The sequence below is a fragment of the Sparus aurata genome, chromosome 20 (genome assembly GCF_900880675.1).
Source record: "Sparus aurata chromosome 20, fSpaAur1.1, whole genome shotgun sequence".
Classification (NCBI taxonomy): domain Eukaryota; kingdom Metazoa; phylum Chordata; class Actinopteri; order Spariformes; family Sparidae; genus Sparus; species Sparus aurata.
Window position 1 is genome coordinate 6,036,047 of NC_044206.1, and position 19,265 is coordinate 6,055,311.

The 19,265-nt window shown below is 41.0% G+C and overlaps 1 protein-coding gene across 2 annotated transcripts in view; it reads right to left on the minus strand.

Annotated features, from left to right (window-relative positions):
* The window catches only part of fasn (fatty acid synthase), a 52,474-nt gene that overhangs the window by 15,888 nt on the left and 17,321 nt on the right, over positions 1–19,265 (minus strand). For both annotated transcript variants that reach the window (XM_030399576.1, XM_030399577.1), the window contains exons 11-30: positions 16,980–17,169; positions 16,365–16,459; positions 14,624–14,758; positions 14,180–14,383; positions 13,019–13,134; positions 12,658–12,833; positions 12,324–12,515; positions 12,103–12,183; positions 11,385–11,570; positions 9,133–9,312; positions 8,723–8,926; positions 7,015–7,331; positions 6,500–6,904; positions 5,578–5,742; positions 4,037–4,152; positions 3,416–3,570; positions 1,861–2,064; positions 1,511–1,661; positions 466–644; positions 72–191 (exon numbers count right to left, since the gene is read on the minus strand). In XM_030399576.1, the coding sequence (XP_030255436.1) occupies positions 72–191; positions 466–644; positions 1,511–1,661; positions 1,861–2,064; positions 3,416–3,570; positions 4,037–4,152; positions 5,578–5,742; positions 6,500–6,904; positions 7,015–7,331; positions 8,723–8,926; positions 9,133–9,312; positions 11,385–11,570; positions 12,103–12,183; positions 12,324–12,515; positions 12,658–12,833; positions 13,019–13,134; positions 14,180–14,383; positions 14,624–14,758; positions 16,365–16,459; positions 16,980–17,169 (3,571 nt within the window). The remainder of the gene's footprint in view (positions 1–71; positions 192–465; positions 645–1,510; positions 1,662–1,860; positions 2,065–3,415; positions 3,571–4,036; positions 4,153–5,577; positions 5,743–6,499; positions 6,905–7,014; positions 7,332–8,722; positions 8,927–9,132; positions 9,313–11,384; positions 11,571–12,102; positions 12,184–12,323; positions 12,516–12,657; positions 12,834–13,018; positions 13,135–14,179; positions 14,384–14,623; positions 14,759–16,364; positions 16,460–16,979; positions 17,170–19,265) is intronic.

Genomic DNA, 19,265 nt, shown 5'->3' on the forward strand with positions numbered 1-19,265 from the left:
AGAGTCTATGTGAAGTTGTGGAAAGTAAGGTATGTCCAACACAATTTCCACTACTGAAAGGGGTGTCTGACCTTTGCCCTTTGTGTGGAGAAGAACGTGCTGTTCAAAAGAGGTATCTCTGGAGTTGGCGAAGGCTTCTGCTGAGAGCAGAGGGAACCTCTCCTGCAGGTAGGCTTGCTTCTCCTTTGAGCCTAGTCATACAATACACAAAAAGGTAAGGGTTAAACAATGATTTCTACATTTTATAAATCTCATAATTATTTCAGTTTATATATACTTTATTCTATTAGTATGACTAACTGGAAATGAGATAGTATCTCTTTAGTTTCTCATAACTATAAGACATGAGCCATGATTAAGGGAAAAAATCATTAAATGTAATTTTAAAAAAACTGTCTATTGTGAAGCATTTTTTTCCCCAAGTGTCAAAAAAGTGACAGTGTTCAATGTCTTTCAAATACTAACCGACTGTAGTGAAGACTTTACAGTTTCTACTGAGTGCTATGGCAATGGCAGCCTGACCAACTCCCCCTGACCCAGAGTGGATAAGAACAGTCTCTCCAGGACGCAGCCTGCCGCGAACTACCAGAGAGTAGTAGGCTGTAGCGTAGACCACTGGCACCGACGCTGCCTGTTCTAGAGTCCTACACACACACAAACACACACCAATTACTTTGACAGATATTACAATTGCTATATGATTTACAATTAGCGGGTTAGAATTAGTGAGTTAGTTTTCATTTCACAGTGAAAACTATTCAAATCGTGACTTACATTATCATTATCATTAAAAGAATTTATAGACCAAGACATCTCTGTATCATTACGTCAGGTCAGGCATTAATTAAAATGGTATTCTGTCATTTCAAAATACATTTGCTGTTGCAAATTTGTTGTATAGAAACATAATCATGTGTCAGCCTCACACTTGATTTATTATGTATGGATTTATTTAACACATTTTTTATCTAAAATACATTAACCACCATTACATGCCTTTATAAACATTACACTTGATGTGTCAATAAACATATGAAAAATAATAAATAAGGTCTAATGATTCCTGATCACTAAAGCTGGGATGAGTGCAGAATAGACATTCTTTTAAATATCAATAATCATTTACAGACTGTGTGGGCAAATATTGCACAAGATACCTAGTATAGTTTAAATTAACTTATTAAATGTTTACAAAGCAGGAACATTCAATAATTAAGATAAGTGTACATGTGGAATTGTAGCATTAGAATGTGCCAGAAGCCAGCAAATTTGGGCTTTAAGGGCCAAAATCTTTCTACATAGGGGGCTTACACCCAGACCCCCCTAGCTGGCTGTTTTTTTCCCACCGGCTGACTACTCCACATACTCTTGGAAAGCCCTGTATACATGTACAGTACATACTGCAGGACCGTGTTATATAAAATTACATGACCTGGTCTGGTCAAATTACAATACATTTGAAACATATCTTAGACACACATACATGCGCGCTTAAAAATGTGACACTGACCAGGTAGAGGGAACATTCCAGAGGAACCGTTTGTCAGCAGCCACACTTGTTGCCAGGCCTTTGGCAGCTAGAAGCCCCATCACACGCCGACCACTAGGGTCATGACCAGAAAACTCCATGCCCAACATGCACTGCTGCAGAGATAGGCCACCTACAGAATGTATGTTGAACAGGAGAAGTTAGTTGTCTAAATGTGGTTGCATACAATTTGGCTTAGTAGGCTTTCTATCTTTCTATATTAGTGTATACTACTATAATAACAGATAACACAAGATGCTGTTGGTTGCTATTGTTATAAGAACCAATACATTGCAAGATTCCTTGTTGTGTGTCTTCTACACACTCTCTACCTGGGATAGCATCTGGTGGCAGTTTGCCCGTGGCCAGCATTATATCTCTGAAGTTGAGTGAACTGTAGTAGACGCGACACAGTTGCATGTTGGGGTTGCTAGTCTCAGAGTGGTTGAGAGGGGACGCAATCCAGGACAGGGAAGACAGGTCACCTCGAGTCAGCACGTTGACATAAGCCTGCTCTGTCATTTGTTCCTTTAGATCTGAACACCACAAAACACAGACAAATGTTTCAGTGAAAGGTTGCGGTCATACGCAAAATCAATATGAATAGTGATTATAATACATTTTTACGAATACTCTTTTCGAAATACTCAAAGAGGCTTCACAAAAGAAGCTAACAAAAGAGAAACCCATAAAAAGAGTGGGTCAAAAGTTGAAGGCAGTGTTAAAGAGGTGTGTTTCAAGGCAGTTTGTGAAATGAGTTTCAGAGGGTGGGAGAAGCAATAGAACTCTGTTGCCGGGTTAATTCCCCAGTCAAAGCTTTATGGGATGGTCACTGTTGAAGAAAGCTCATTAAATCTCGACTTGTTCACCCAAAGGCATGTGGGAGACCTCAATCCAATAGATCATTTGTGGCTTTTAAAAGGGCTGTTCACGCCCTATCCCTGTGCAACCTGAATGAGCTTTTGCAGTTTTGCAAAGATGAATGGAGAAAAATTACAGTGTCTCTTCACTTAATATTGTTTGAACATCTAATTTATAAGAAATGGCCAGAATTTGAAGGATGCTCCAGAACTATCGGGGCCTGCTATACCCTTGCTGTAGCTTTCTTTGACAAGCAGCTGCCATTAAAAAGAAGCTCAGATAGCAGTGGAGCTCACTGACTCTTGCAATATGATAGCATTGCAACTGTCAATGTTCATGTTCCGTTGCATTGTGGAACTCAACTCAGCATGGAGCCCCCCGAGGCAGACATGTTTGTTCCCTCCGCTTTTAAATGCCGACTTTTTCTTCTTTACCCTGTACATTTTGGACATGCATAGTATCATGGCTCAGATTTGCACTATTTTATTATTAGTATTGTTATTGCTTTTTTATTTATTTATCACATGTGCCTTGAAAATTGCTTTATTTTGTAGATTGTTGATGTATATATTTCTTTTTACATTGTTGGCATTCTGTGGACAGCAAAGGAAGAATTCTATTGTACAGAGAAACATGTTTCCTTACTGTGCCTATGGCAATAAACACTTTGAATCTTGCATCGTTGAATGCTGCAGCTCACTGTCTCTGTCTATACTTTTATAGACATTACAACTGTGGTGAAAGGCTGGTATGATGTTGATATCATGATAGATATTTCAGGTGTATTTTTTTCAGAGAACTGCACACCTGTCATGGAAAAAAAAGGCATGGCTGTGAATCTCTAGATGATGTGACTCTACAGCCTCACATGAAACACACATGAGCTGTGTGCCGCTCATTCTGATTGAGTGACTGCTCTAATCTGTTTTCATGCCTGCCGAAATGAAGGGTCGGGGTGGACGACAGAATCAAAAGCATATCAGTCCATCTTAAATCAGAATAAGTGATACATTGATCATTTTGTACCGTAAGGTATGAGCTGGTGCCTGAAGGCTCCCCAGTGTCCATCTCTGAACACATTCATAACCAGATCACCCTCAAGCACCCTCTGCAAAGACTTATCAGCTGGCTGGAGTCTTGGTGCCACTGAAGCCTTGTTTAGATTGGACACAAACGCACAGCTGGTGAAGGAAGGGAAAAAACAGAGGAATTCTTTAAAAAGGCAACAAAGTACAAAAACTACAAATACATGTACATGGATAAACAGGTGTAAACTGTGATTCTATTGTCATGTTCTATAAATGCAGCATCTATTACATGTCTGTCGATCCTGGGAGAGGAATCCCTTCCTGAGGTTTCTTCCATCTTTTATTTCCCACTGTTAAGAATTTTTTTTTTTCCAATATGGCAAGTTTTCCACTCAAATCAAGGGGATGTCTATCACTTTGACTCTTGAATCTTTGAATGCTGCGGCTCACTGTCTCTATCTATACATATTAAAATGGTGGAACAGTGGTGGCGGCTGTGTAACCTGTTTATGTATGTTTGTGATTTTAACAAATGATACACTTTATGTACATTGTTCAGGCCAATACTACTGCTGTTACGCAATGGAAATTAGTATGTATGGTTGAGTATATTTCCTACCGTATTCGGTTGCCACCTGGCTCTTGCCGTAGACAGTTGACCATTCCCACAATGCCACAGTGAGCCTGAGAAGCAGTCAACCACACTGGACAGTCTGATGACTCCACCATCGTTGCCTGCAGCATATATCCACACAGTTACCCACAATTATGACTTATGTCACATTTGTTGACATAAAAACAATAACAACTCACCATTATTCTTTTTCTTATTATTATTATCATCATCATTATCATTTAGGGCGCAACTGATTAATCTGCCAGCCTATTACCGCCTATCTAAGAATAATTGGCTGATAACTTTTAATTTTCCCAATAAAGTGCAGGGAATATGATTTGTTTTTTATTTACAAAACTATTTTCCTGTGCAATTCAGGAGTCAGGAGTCAATCATGCTTATTTCTAGCCTGGAAGTCAATGAATAACGTAACGCCCCCAATTCTTTCTCTTCTGCAACAACAGTCATGTCACTCTAACTGATCATAATTTAACTTTGCCATATAACATTGACTATATGAGTACATTAAGGCTATATTCACATTAGCACACCAGGTGTTTTTTCTTGTTTGTTTGTTGTTGTTTTTTTTATAGTGGATTAACTTGAGGTCTGAGAGTTCCCCATGCAACCAATTGCAAAAGCATTGGTCATCGTTTGACTGTTTGTGACCATTACACACTAAAAAAGAAATATTGCAAAAGATGACATGTTTTGATAACGTTAAGAAAGAAAAGGCATTTCTGGTCTGGGTTTGGTTCAGAATGATAGAGTAGAGAAAATGTGAATATACATTTAGAGGGCATCAGAGAGGAGCATTAAAATAATGTCTTGCCAGTGACTTTACTTATTGTGTTGCTTATATACCTAACTATTACATTATTATAAAGATAATAATCAATTCATCATTTGTAAATACAAGCTATATTCATGTAGACATGCCTTGCGGTAAAATAATGCTTAATGTCAGAGTTTCAAAATGCCCCACGTAACTTTAGACATGCTTGTAACAAAAATGTTTTAATCAGCTAATATATTGGTTATGGCCACAAAAAATTCCAAAACAGTTGGGCATCATGAAGCCTGCTTACATAGTTTGTTGTGGTAGAGAAAGGCTAGTTTGAGAGATAGGAGATGTATTTCTAGGTGCTGTTTAAAAGTCTCAATAAAGCATGCCTGTCTAAAATATTTAGGTGGGTTGTTCCACAGTTTGGGAGCATACCTGGGGAAACGTGGCATCTCAAGTAACTATAAAATTAAGCAGTAGAGGATCATGAGGGATCATACAGCCACAGGGAATCTATGATGTAGGTCGGTCCCAAGTCATATTTTTTTTTGTTAGTTGTCTAGAGTAGAATTTTGGATAAGTTTCAACCTCTCAATTTACTCTTTATTAAGACAGGTGAGAAGTTCATTCCAATAATCTAGTCAAGTCTAAACATAAAACATTTTTTTAACTTCCTTTTGCCTGCCATTTTGACATGTTTTTTCGGGACACTCTTTGACATTTCAAAAGACAGACACATTCAAAATGTTATGGAACTCACCTTGAGTGTCTCCACCCACTTGTAGTCAGTGCTTTCCACAGGTAGGAAGACTGGCTTTTTACTCGGAGAGGGACAGCGACAAAGAAAGAGGGCTGAGCCATAGAAAGACTTTCTGACAGCCACGAGGTTAAGAGAGGCCTCAGAGAACACCTTCTCCCACTCAGCCTGGCAAAAAAAGGAAGTTACATCAGCCAAACATCACCTCCTTTCACACATTCAATGTCAGAATAATGGTTCTATCAAACTGAGGAACTATTCTTATTCCAAGAGACCCCAAAACTGTGCAGAGGCCCTGAGGGGACAATGGCACAAAAGAAAGGTCATTACATTTCTGGTGAGCATGAGTTAATATCGCAAGAGCACGTAAACCGTATCTCATAATATTTCTTGCTCACAAGAAAGTAACTTGTGAACACACACAATCTTGTGCTCACGAGGTAGAAGACAAGGTGCTGCTCCAGTAATCAGTGGGAAAGATAAACTCACAAAATGCATCAAAAATCACAAACAAAGCATTATTTATTAATCAAATCATTCACAATGCTATAATCAACTGTTTCTGCTAATCAGCTGTTTCTAGGTGCCTCTCCCTGTTCATTTCAGAGTGATTATTGTGAATGCTTTGATCCATATACAAAGCTCTGTTTGTGATTGTTGATGTGTAACATGACTTTATTTCTCCCTCTGAGGCTGGAGCAGAACCCTGACTATGTTGTGATTTCTCGTTTACAAATTAAACATGAGATTTTTTTTTTTGTGCTCTCACAATACCAAAAAGTCAGTGTTTTTTTGGTTTTTGTCACCCATGTCCCTTTAGGGGCTCCATACTTTTGTGATGTTTATAACGATGCACAAAAAAGATTATTATTGTTTGAAAATTAGTAAGTAAGCATTAAATGATTTAAACACTGTCTCCACTGACCTGTGTAAGTAGTCCTCGGTGCTGGCTGCTGCTCTGGGCAGTGCTGGAGAGGAAGGCAACTGTTTCCCCGAGAGTCTCTCCCTTCAACAGCGTGTGAAGGAGTATGAAGCCTCCTTGTTTGGCTCCAGAAGCCAGATTTGTCACCAGCAGTCCAGGATCTGTCCTTAGAGGGCCCCATGAGTGGTTACACAACACTAGATCTGCCCCTCCTACTATGCCTCCGGGAGCTGGGCCCATCAGTGGGTCCCACTGAGCTGAAGTGACTGCAAGCTCTTCGAGGGTGGCCTGGTGGGAGGTAAGAAGATCCAGGTGGGTCGCAGTGGCAGTGTAATCCACACGTAGCATGGGCTGGATGTTGAGGAGGGCGACCACACGAGGGAAAAGTTGGCCATCATTGGAGAGAGCCTGGCAGTGGACGTAAAAGTGAAGAGGGTTAACAACTGCATATATTCTGTGACTGGGGCATAATTCAGCCATTCTGCAGGTACTGGATTTTTATCTAGTTTTCAGTCTACCTCCAGGACTTTGATCTTGCCAGGCATGCTGTTTTCCATGGTGATGTCCAGGCAATGTCTTAGGGCTGGACTGTCTACAAGGCCCTGCAGCAGACTGTCCTGCAGTAGACACACCCTCTCCTTCTCCACCATTTGTTCCAGCTCAGACTGAAGGTTCCCATTGAGCTCCAGGCGGCAGAGCAGGGCCAGCAAACGCACCAGGCTGGGCTCAGAGGGCTCAGCACTGGGAAGAGGTCCGTCTGATTCCCCTTGTAGCCCAGGTATGGAGAGCTTGACACCGTGAGGGGCCAGTTTATGCTGAAGTCTGGATATTAAACCTGGATGGAAAGTACAAAGTGTTAGAATACCATTTTAAATACTATTATGAGTAATTTCATTTAGTAATATTTTCCTTAAGTTTTGAGAACCCATCTCCTTTTAGAGCCTGGTGTTAATACCTAATACTAGCAAAAAGCAAACATAATGGTGATAGCTGCTTTGGTATCTTTTTTCCTCACAAAAGTCAACAGTGTTCAAAAAAGAACTTGTAAACATAACGTGCAGATGCTAAGAACAAATTAATTTAAAGACTTTTTAGACTTTTAATGTGGTTGTTAGGATCCGCCTGGTGACTTGCGAGAAAATGTTTCTACAATTATGGGCAACAACATTTTTACAACTTCTGTTATTGGATATATACAGCCATGGAGATATATCATACAGTCTTGGGTTTGGGTATTTTACTCAGTATCAACATCATACTAGGGATGAATGAAATAGATTTTTTCAACCGATACCGATTACCTGCTACTCACGGCCGACACCAATTGCTTTTTAAAAAGAATTCCATAACCTGTACTTTATGCACACCTTAGGGGAAAAAAGGCTTAGATGTGGTGATCAAAGACGAGCTCTTATAAGATTTCTGTTAAAACTCATAATCTTTTCCCCTCCCCTCTCTCTGAAGCCTTGTGGAAAATTTATTGAATATTACAACATATTACTAAGAATCATATTATTATAAACTGTCGGGAAATACATTTGGACGGGTAAATTACATTAATAGGTGGAGACTGGGGGAAACACATTTAAAAAACGAATGTCAACGTCACGATGTGTACCGCCATGCCTATTTTGGTTCCGCAGCACGGAAATGACACATGGGCACGGCTTCACGTCTGCTTGGTACAGTGTGAACAAACAAAGGCGGAGAATAGGCGAGCCTCTGTGTGAAAAGTCGACTTGCCCTCCATACAGGACTTGTACCTTTCCAGGGTCAGGTAACAGGCAGGTAACATCTCTGCAGAACCACTCACCCCCAGACACAAACCGTTCAAGCCTTGTCAGGCTATCACTCTAATGAAAACTTAACAGTCAAAGTGTCAGAAAAAACACTGTGCATTAACCTCTGACCCCTGCCTCTTTTCACACATGCAAATACTGTTAGAAACTCTTCCGTGTTTTTTTTAATGTAAATACTGCTGAAAATTCTGCATTGCATCTTGTACATATTAGTCTTCATTTTTAAAATTTTAATTTTTCTATTGAATGTTAAAAAAAACAACTATTCTCTGTACATAGAGAACAAAAAAAGCCGACTCTGATTCTGATTCTGTACTTTACTCACGGTATGTTTATGTACTAAATACCATTACATTACTTCCATTTAAACAAAATTTTAAGCTCTTGACAGATTAATAATGTCCCATAAAGTAATTAAGTGTTGTACCTTTGCAAAGTCTCAGCTGCTCTGAGAGTTTCCCATTGGCCGAGAGGCAGTCTGTCTTCGCATATGGAACAAACACAAACTCCTCCAGGGTGGGGGGACTCTGCTGCTGCTGCCGCCGGGGTGCCACAGTAGCATGCAGACCGCAGATCTGGACTCCCCCAGCAACAACGGAGTCAAAGCAACGGTTTATGTGAACATTCGTGGCTAAAGGAATGAGAGGAAAGAGATGTGGAGGTTTGATGTGGAGTATAGATATACAGACATACAGAAAGTAAGCATGTTTCTATTCAGATTGAACAACTGTAACTGTAATGAGATGATAAACTAGTGAAGCATGACTGTGATAATTCATGTGTTAATACGGATTATAGATATATATAAATCAATTGTGATTAAAGTGATACACACACCTTGCTTTCCATCTGTGTAGTCACAGACCATCCCCAGATGAACAGCTGGATCAACACAGACTGAGCGGATCCTGGTTGGCAATCGCAGACTACGACCGGACAGTCCAACCACCGACATCTGCAGCATGGTGTCTAGAAAGGTCACCCAGTTTCCTGTCCACTGCAGTTTCCCGCTGTCACCTAAAAAAAAGCAACATGACAGTGGCCAGTTGGCAAATAAAATGTACCGTATGTTGTAATGCTACTTATGTTTGGGAAATTCAGTGGATAACATAAAAACAGTAAGTTATTGTCTTTTATAACAATTTATAATGACCAATTATTAAAAAAGCAATGAGAGAGGTCTTGGGAAAATATGAGTATTCAATATCAAATGAAAGCTTTCTGTGTCAAAAGACCAAAACTGAAATGATGACCAAGAGATTGTAATAAAAAGAATACTGAATTGCGTTAGTAAAAGTAAAATCAGCATTTGGATCGGTTCCAAAAGGATGGAGGTGAGCTTACACCCCTTTTGCTACTGAAGACAGCATCACAGTTAAAGCATGCAAACAATACTTGAGTAAAAACAGGAAAAGCATGGTTAAACATGAAAAAAATGTAAGTCGGATATTTGAAATTAAGGGAGCTTTTTGACAGAGAAATAAAAACACAACACAAAGCTTCTGCAGCAAGTAATTCTTTATCCATCATATTTTTTTATGTTAACAGCAAAAATTGGCATATGCAATTAATTTTAATTAATTAATCAGAAAGATTTTAATCAATTACAGTATGTTCTTTAATTGCTTGACAGACCTCACTTGTTCTATTTGTACAGACCTGACTCAGACCTGACCTGTAAGCCATGTAAACATTTGCCAGTGCTGCACACTCACAAGTGACACCACTAGTGCTTCCACTACAATCCTCCCTCCTTTAATACAGTAAGCTACATCTAATGGTAAAAAAAACAATTAGTAGACGTATACAGAAGAGACTAATGAACAATACAAACTACTGCATGTCAGAGGCAAATATTTGACTATTTACTCCATGTTTTTGTTTGACAGCTTCAGTTACTAGTTACCTTTCACATAACAGTTTTTCATCAGAACCCTAAACCATCGGGCTGAGACAGTGCCCACCAAGTCAGAGAGGATGGAGAAGGAACACGAGCACATCAGGGAAGCACTTAAAACCTGCGGCTACCCAAACTAGACCTTTGTCAAAACTGCTAAAACATCCAGAGGAGACAGAGAGATGAAGACGAGAATACGTGACAACAACGTTATTCCTTATGTCGCAGGAACATCGGTGAAACTCAGGAGGATCTTAAATAAACATGGGGAGGCAGAAACTTGTCCATCCTAAGGACAAAACACCCAGGCATAAACAGAGTAATGTAGTTTATGCTGTTCAATGCAACCAGGAATGCCCAGATTTGTACTTTGGAGAGAGAGAGACAAAACACCCTCCCCATATAAAGAATGGCACCACACAGGAGGTCCAACTCCTCATGTCATGACTCTGCTGTCTGCTGTCAGTAAAATCATTCCTTTGGGGACAACAATGTAAACATCTTTGCCAGAGAAGACAGATGGTTAGAAAGAGGAGTAAAGGAACCCATCTATATCAAACTGGAACAACCATCTTTGAACAGAGGAGGTGGCCTAAGACATTACTTATCACCCATCAGTACTGAGTTCTCTCTCCAGACAGCTTAATAACCATTCACTCCTGTCCTTCATGGCTCTGCAAGGACACTCCTACACCGAGTGTAACAACCTGCAACTCCTCTCCAGTTAGTTAGAACTGAAGAAACCTCTTGGATGAGAGGTGAAATGTCTTCAAGAAACTGAAACTGAAAGTCCACTTGTCTACAATACAGCACTAAGATAGCACTTCATCAGTCATTTAGCCAACTTGTTATACTGTGACGGTTAACTGTTCCCTCATTTTTTTTAAGCGATGTACATTGGTAAAATAAAATAATTTTTTAAGCTGTTTAAATCCTTTTTTAAAATACTTTTCAAGATTAAACTGCAGCAATATTGTTGTCATTGTGATGCTCAATCTGATTTAAAAAAAAAGATCAAATAATGTGTTCAGTACATGGCAATAGCAGCTGATGCAAGGTTGATAAAAATATGTTTTGCCCTCCTATAAAATCTGATATATTGTCCCTTTGGCTCCAAATCCTCCATATGCAACGGTAGGAAAAAACAGTTAAAAGGTGTCAAAAGGCTAACAAAGACAAACATTACTGTTACCTGCATTGTTGGACTCCAAGATGCCTTGGAAGGTCTTCCCATAGTCATAGCCGCGCAGTCGCAGCTCTTTGTAGATGTCATGTGCTGTAAGCTTCATCTTGGGGTCATCGTTGTTTTGGTCAGTTTGATGACGTATCTGATGATGAAATGAATCGAGAGGTGCATCCTCCAAAATGCTCACCTTACCTGAAAATCACATGCAGAACATGAGGCAGAGATTTCTGGCAGGAATGAAGGATTTTCACATGTTCACTGATGCGTGTTCAGTGAAGCTACAAAGGAGCAATTTTAGTTGTCTCTGTTGTTAATTAATTGTCAATGCTATAGGACATTACACAACTAGCAGGTTGTATTTTCCTAATGTAAAGCGGCTCAGCTTTAAACCATCTCTAAATGTAATCACTTTTTTTAATGCAGGCCTAAAATGCACGGAAAGGACAATACATAACAATACAGACTCTAGTCCTTATTAGGGTACCAATAGACAAATTATAAGATGCTGACGACAGGACAATGACCAGAAGTGGTGTTAGTGAAGTTGATTTAAGTTCAATTTAAAAAAAACTATTCAATTAAAATAAATGTAATGAATAATTATGATATAAAGATCAGTCCCTCAGGTTTGTCGGTAGATGTCCGGCCTGTCTGGCACCAGAATGGACAGAAATGGCCAGGTGTGTTTGCCCCGTCAAACAGAATATGTACAAAACCTACATACCACTAACTGCCAGGTTCCCATTCTCTGACACCTCAAACTTGTTGGTGGCAGGCATGAGACGCACCTCTAACTGGACAGAGCCTGAGAGGAACAGAAAGTTGAAAAGAGAAGACAGAAAATCCGATGAACTTTGGACTAGAAGTTAAGCAGCTCCTCAGTCCATCACAGTCAAAGATGTGACCCCACCACGGTGCTCAAACCCCCTGCTGCTCTTCTCTCACCTGTCTTTGGCAGGATGGTGGCCCTATGGATGGTGACATCTTCAAAGGTTACAGGGGTGTTTTCCATGACAACCCCCAGATTTCTCACCAAGGTACGCCAGGCCAGCACCAGGTAACCCGTCGCCGGGTAGAGGACACGCCCATCGATGCAGTGTCCAATCAGGTAAAAGTCTGGAGACTCTGGGTTTATGTCTGTTGTTGGTCAAGAAGATTTGGACACAGAGCACAACAAGAGGTCATATGCAATGGCAAAGCATTGTTTAATATTTTTTTCTTTAACAGGCTATGACACACGAGGGTGGAACTGCTTTTCAACCCAGATTTACATCCTTACCGATGTTATAGACAGTGGCAGAATTAGATCCTCCTGAGCCAGAGGGAAAATCCTCTGTCTTGGGCACATCCCAAGTTTGGGCATGGTCCCACTGCACCAAGGGGGAGATCAGAGGGGTACCAACTGGTACAGGGTACTTCACTTCTGGATAGAGCTTGTTAGCATCCACGTTGATGCTGAAGAAGTGCATTAAAAATAATACGCTAATTATCAATTATTAGCAACCTGAATCTACCTAGAGTACTCAAAGTGGAAAGGTGAAGAGCAGGCTTCACTGCAATGCCCATCCAGAAAAAAAACTCCTGCAACTACAACAATACACAGTCAATCAGTAAATGCAGATAGAGTGAGATTTACTGACCCATTCATGTAAATTTTGCCAATGTTTGACAGGAAGAACTCAAGGTTGTTGGTGTGGCCTCTCTTCATCAGGGGGAGGATGGAACATGTGGGCTTCAAACCACGCTTCAGGATGGCCTGTGCAGAAAAAATGTATGAGAGTGGCTCCCAAACCATGGTAGCTCTAGTCAGACAAACATCATCCAATTTACATGACATTTACAGGTTGACAAGTAATAGGTGGGTGTGCCCTCCTATGGCGCCACACCCCAACATACGTGGAGCGAGGGCCCCTTCATCGCTGCTTGCAGCTTTAATTCTTTTTTTGCCTTTCCCAATGGACATGTCATGCAGTGCACACAGTTCACCCTCCTTTTTTGTCCCACCTCAAGTTGCTAATTTAAGTAAATTAGTGTAATAAAAAGGACAGTTTTTTCATCCTAAAACCAATTTAACAATAGGATTAACTGATGACTCTGAGAAGCCAGTCAAGAACTCAAATAATGATGTTTGCATCACTGCTCGTGCAGCACGTATGTGTGTCAAAAGTCTAGCACCCACAACCCACGTTATGTCATTTAATAGACACGTGATGTTTTCCCCATTACAACTGCTGGCCTGGCTCTACTCAGTTTGACTCGGCACATCAGCCCAGCATGGCAGGGATTTGCATTTCCATGACAACAAGGCTACATGTTTGAAGGTTTGTCTCTAGTGAACGTGCTTTTCTTGTGTACTGGTCAAAGGAGCGACTGTAAATGCTCTTCCTCTTCACAGTCCTATCAAAAAAGCTGCAAACAAAGCTTTACTAATACAGTGGCAAACACATTCAATTTCCTATAAATTCTTCACAATAAAACTCCTGTATTTAGTCATTAAAAAGCCTTTTATGATAAAGAAGCTAAATCAGGAAATGTGGCTTTTTCACCAACAGCCTATTTTAACATGAAACCAGTGAAAGAGTAAAAACAACAGATATCTAAAAAGTATAAACAGGGACATTGGAGATTACCTAAACTAAATCAGCCTTTCTGTCAGTTTTCCTGCACAGACCTGAGGTGAGTCTTGCAGCGCAACACAGGCTTGTTTGATGGAGAGATGGGGGTCATGGTCATGAGATGTTTAACAACGTGCTAAAACTCTTTTCTGAGGGAATGGTCTATCAGCAACTTGCTGAACATACCTGCAGTAGAGCATGAGGTGCTATCTCCACCACCACAGCATTTTCAGGCACCAGACTGAGAGCCTCCTGGAACAGCACGGGGCTCACGAGGTTGTTGACATGGTAGTCAGCCGAGCTGTACAGAGCCAGCGGAGAGTCCCACTCAGACTGAGGGATGCTGGTGCTCACCCAACGGGGTGAACGCATCTGCGGCTCCTTTATCACCTGCACGCAGGATGTTGAATTTGCAGGATACAAAACAGAGTTAGACTCCGATGAGATGATGAAGAATTTCATTAAATAATTAAGTAAGTAATTAGCTAGTATTATGTGTGTAAAACAGAAAACACTGTGAAATAGTGCATTTCATATAGAATATTACTACATCAAATCAAGGTGGGATTGTATAACTTTAACAGTAGGGGTCACTGTTGCATATTGTTTAAACACATCAGAGCTACATACCTTCTTCAGAGCAGCCAACAAGGTTGGAGCAATGGAGGCCATGTAGTAGGAGTGGAAAGCTACACCAGCGCTGCGCACCTCCTTTGCGAACACTCCCTGCTCCTTCAGCTCCGACACAAATTTACTAATTGAGTCCTGATGAAAAACACACATCTGTCAAGTCCCATCACTGGGAAAAAAATAGACTGGTAAAAGTTAATATAATCATAGCCACTTTCATACATGAGCCCTTTTCAATGAGAGTCGAGCATTATCGCTGTAGTGGCAGTTCACCAATTACAAGACAGTAACTACTATAAGACAATAATGTAAGGAGAGAAACACTTGGTGAGTTAAAGCTTTTTGCCAGGGACAGACGCTGGTTTTTGAGCAGAAATGTGACTAACAGTCAGTAGGACAGACACTTCTCCGCTTATGGTTCGCCAATGCTTCAATGTGTGAACACACTGACAATTTCCTGTTGTTTGCTGCATGTGTGAACAAGCAAATGTGGACAATATCTGATTGGATTCTCTGGATACTGTCAAGAGTTCATACATGAAAGAGGCTAATATTTACATTTGATAACAGAGTTGCTATGTTTGTACAGCCTAACACTTCTTCATCTTCTTCTTCTCCCCCTGGTGTGTTTTTTCACAAAAAGTTCAACTCTAAATCTAAAAGTGAAAGTCTTGTAGGTTTGCTGACCAGTTTGAATAGCTATGTGCGAAAATGTCCACAATGGTGTCCTTTCATAGCCCTAGTAGGCAATTCGGCGAAAGCATTGGTAGCATTAATATTCTGCTCACTAACTTCCCTTCTTTCATGTAAAGCAGGTTCCCAGTTGTTGGGACAGTCTAAAATTCAGGTCCTCTCTGTGTTAACAGTGCTGTCTAAGACATAGGGCCCCATGTATAGACTTTCTTTAGCACATGGTCTAAAGTACAAGGGGCTAGTCTGTTTCGGACATGTCCATTTTGTGAGTTAAACGGCGGATAATCTAGGCACAAAGTGAGGCGCATGGGGCATTTTGACTCTGAATTAGTCAGGGGTGTTTTTTGGGTGGAACAATAATGAATGCATTCCGAGTGTTGTCTCCCATTCCCTAATATAGCCAGGTGCACCAGAACCTGGAGATTGTTTAACAACAGCACTTCAGCAGCGTCTTCACTGAGGGACAGGATCCTCTGTCCTGCCATTTCACAATCATCTGTCCCATCAACAACTCTGTTTGACTGCATATGAAAAAATACACAGATATTAAACTGAGGAGGAAGCTGACTGTTCCCTCTGTGTGTCGATGTATCAGGCATGACTAGTCATAAAAAGTATCATCCTGATCAATAACGGGCGGGATGGGAGGGATGAAGTACTTCCTTAATGAGGAAAATATTAATGAGACTACCTGCAATGATCCTCCTGCAGCAGAAACAATGTGTGTATCTCGACAATAATGTGTGCATTTGTGCAAGAGGGACAGCTGATAAACTTTACAGATTATTTAAAACTCTTGATCTGCTGACAGGACCAGTTAGTATTTAGTACTTATCTATTAACCCTTTTTGGTGCTGCTGTTGCTTTCTGCTGCCTCGAGATAGCAATCTGACATCTGTCCGCATAGGCGGGCATTTACACAACGTGGGTGATGGCTGTGAAAATGACAACTGTGTCGGTCTGAAACTAGCGATTACACCCATGCTGTGCTGTCCCCTGCTTTGCAACCCGCCTAAGACAGAGCCCATAGTGTCATAGTATGTTTCACCTGAGGACCGGAGATTGTTACAGTGTCCTCAGCGTTGTGGCAGGCTGGGACCACTCCCTGAGGGCACTGAGTCAGGCATTCCTTCCAAGTCAACCCTGGAACACAGACAGCAAGCACAAATGAAAAACATGCACGGAAACTAAATAAATGTGAACAAACAATAAAAACTGCAAACAGAGTAAATTCAGAGTTGGGAAAGCTGTCAAATAGAGGATAAACGACAGAATGGGAGCACTGTGTCTTTCTTGCACAAGTGATTCTTATCTGACCTGTGCAATTTCTGACTCCTGTTGTTGTTGCTATCAACCAGTAACAATATTGGGGAAATTAGTATCATACAGGTCTTCATTTTCAGTGATTCAGACATCTGTGATGTTTCTGAAACAGTACATTCTTGCAAAACCATTGGTGGAAACAGAAATCTAAAACTATTAACCCTCCTTCACACATACTGATAAGAACTTCACTCATCTCATCTGGATGACAGACAAGACATTTACATACTTGACCATTCCAAACAAGCACACTTCACAATTAATTCCTTCTCTCAATACAACATGCTTTTTCTGTGACACCAGCTGTTTGATATGGTAAACAATCACTGCTCTCTCTTACCAACTGCAGCCATTCCTCCAGGAGGAAGATTGGCTTCCTTGATGCAGATGCCTCTCCAGTAGGCAGCAAGGACGGCCTCACTGTGGCTAAGGGAACCATCAGCGTAGCCACAGGCCAGCTCCCCCACCGAGTGCCCTATGATGCCATCAGGCTGCAGACCCAGCTTAGTGAGCAGATCGATCTCGGCTATCTGTAAGAAGGTGAGCCACAGCACAGACATAGGGTTATTTTCATTTCTTTGTTGGACCTCTTTGTGTTTTAACATAACCTTGGCCATATCAAATGTGTGCATTTGCTCTATACCTATTTTACTAGCAAGTGTTGGGACCCATAGATGAAGTCATTCATTATCGATTTCAAAATGCACTCCAAACTGAACTCAGTTTCCCACAGTTCCCCAGTCTTCACAACTATGTGCAAAACTCCGGCCCCTTCCTTTGGTCCCTCTCTTTTGCCTGCCCTCAAGATCTCCTCTTCTGAATTCTTCTAGTCCTAATAGCTGCTGAGAGCCACAAGCTAAATTTGCAGAAGGCCCAAAGAACATCTCCTCACTGCAGCAACACAAGGTCATGCAAGTATTCCAGATCAGTTAGCACCAGCAGCTGCGACGCAAAGCTTGCCAGCTAACTCCACAATCTGAGGAACACAAGGTAAGTTAGCACAGAGCTGCTACCCCTGCAGAGGAACGGAGCGAACAGTTTCCTCCCTCTGCTGTCTTTCATCAGACCTTGCACAGAAAGAACAGCATTGTTCAACATTGGGATTCCAACCTTCTCCTGCTTGGCTCATCAGCAAAGAAAACACCAGCACCTTTTCTTCAAAGACTGGTAACGTTGAACTGGGCCTAGAAAGAATATCATAGCACGGCTAAGCACAGGGCTTTTAACTCTGTTTGATGTAATGCACATGTGTTAAATGTATGTGTTTGTTCACTGTTTTGGTGTGGTCTCAGGTCAGGTTATTGGTAGTTTGCTTTTCTACACAGCTAATTTGACGTTAGTTGAATGATGCTTCAAACAGACCCAGGGTCTTTGCATGCAACTAACATTCTCCTCTAACCTGGCATCACATCACGGACAGATGGACGGATAGACAGACAGACTGACAGACACACAATCAGCAGCAACATGACTAAACAACTAAATGGAATTTATATAGTAGCTGGTGAATTAATCAAACAAACCCCTGAACTGTTTTACCTATATTCTATCAGCATGTCCAAGTCCATACCACAGAAAGAAATATCCTGGACCATGCGTATACAAAATATTCCTGGCAGTCTAAAGCCCTCATACATCCTCACTTTGGCCTATCAGATCATATTTCTCTGCTTCTTCTCCCTCACTCACAGCTGATAAAGAAGGTCAAACCATCGGTTCAAATGGTCAGGCTAGATTTGCATCTAAACAGGCGGTGTGGCGAAAACGCAGGTTTTTCCCATTCATTTAAATGAGGGAAGTGTTTTGGCTCTGGTGTGGCTGGACACAGGAGCCCCTGAAAAAGAAGGCAGCTAGCAAAAAAACTTTGGACAAACGCAGCCTAATGTCACATCCATAAGCTTGGCCAACCACGTAAGTTTGAATGACTGAAATCACAGTGGATTGTCACACAAGTTTCATGTGTATTCAATCAGTTTGACATTGTATACCAGTTTAAAATACATCCATGTCGACAATCACTGTAGGAGTGTCATTCTTAACCTATTATGACAGAGGCATGACAGCAGATCAGAGGCAGAGTAGAATGGGTCAGTAGCATATTATTTAGCCTGGCTAAATGCTACAAAGGGAACACAACGGACATTTCTCTGTGTAGCACTATGTTATACTTGTTTTGATTTGTGCCCCAGCTTAAAACACACAGCAATGATTTGCCTCACATCCTTGTTGGTCACTATAATTTTTAATCCATTAAGGGGGCCAAAACAATCATTAGTAGGACCAGCATGTTAACAAGATAGCAGCTTCTCCTTTTGACAAACTGATCAGCAAAAGTTCCTAACACATCTCACAAATGGACCATGGAGTGACACTGCTGCACAAACCTGCAGCATTTCGTTGCACCACCTGATTTGAACTGAATGTACCTTTAAAGTGCGGACAGATGAAGCAACAGTAGCCCTACAGGACAGCCTGCGTGTAGAACAAAGCCTAAATGTAGCCTCCTTCACTAACAAAGTCTGGTAAACGAAACGTCCATCATCAGTTCAGCAGCAGTCTGATACACAGAGAAGATAAAAAGGCAGCTGCACGCACGTTTCACGGCAATCCCACCGTAACATGTTGT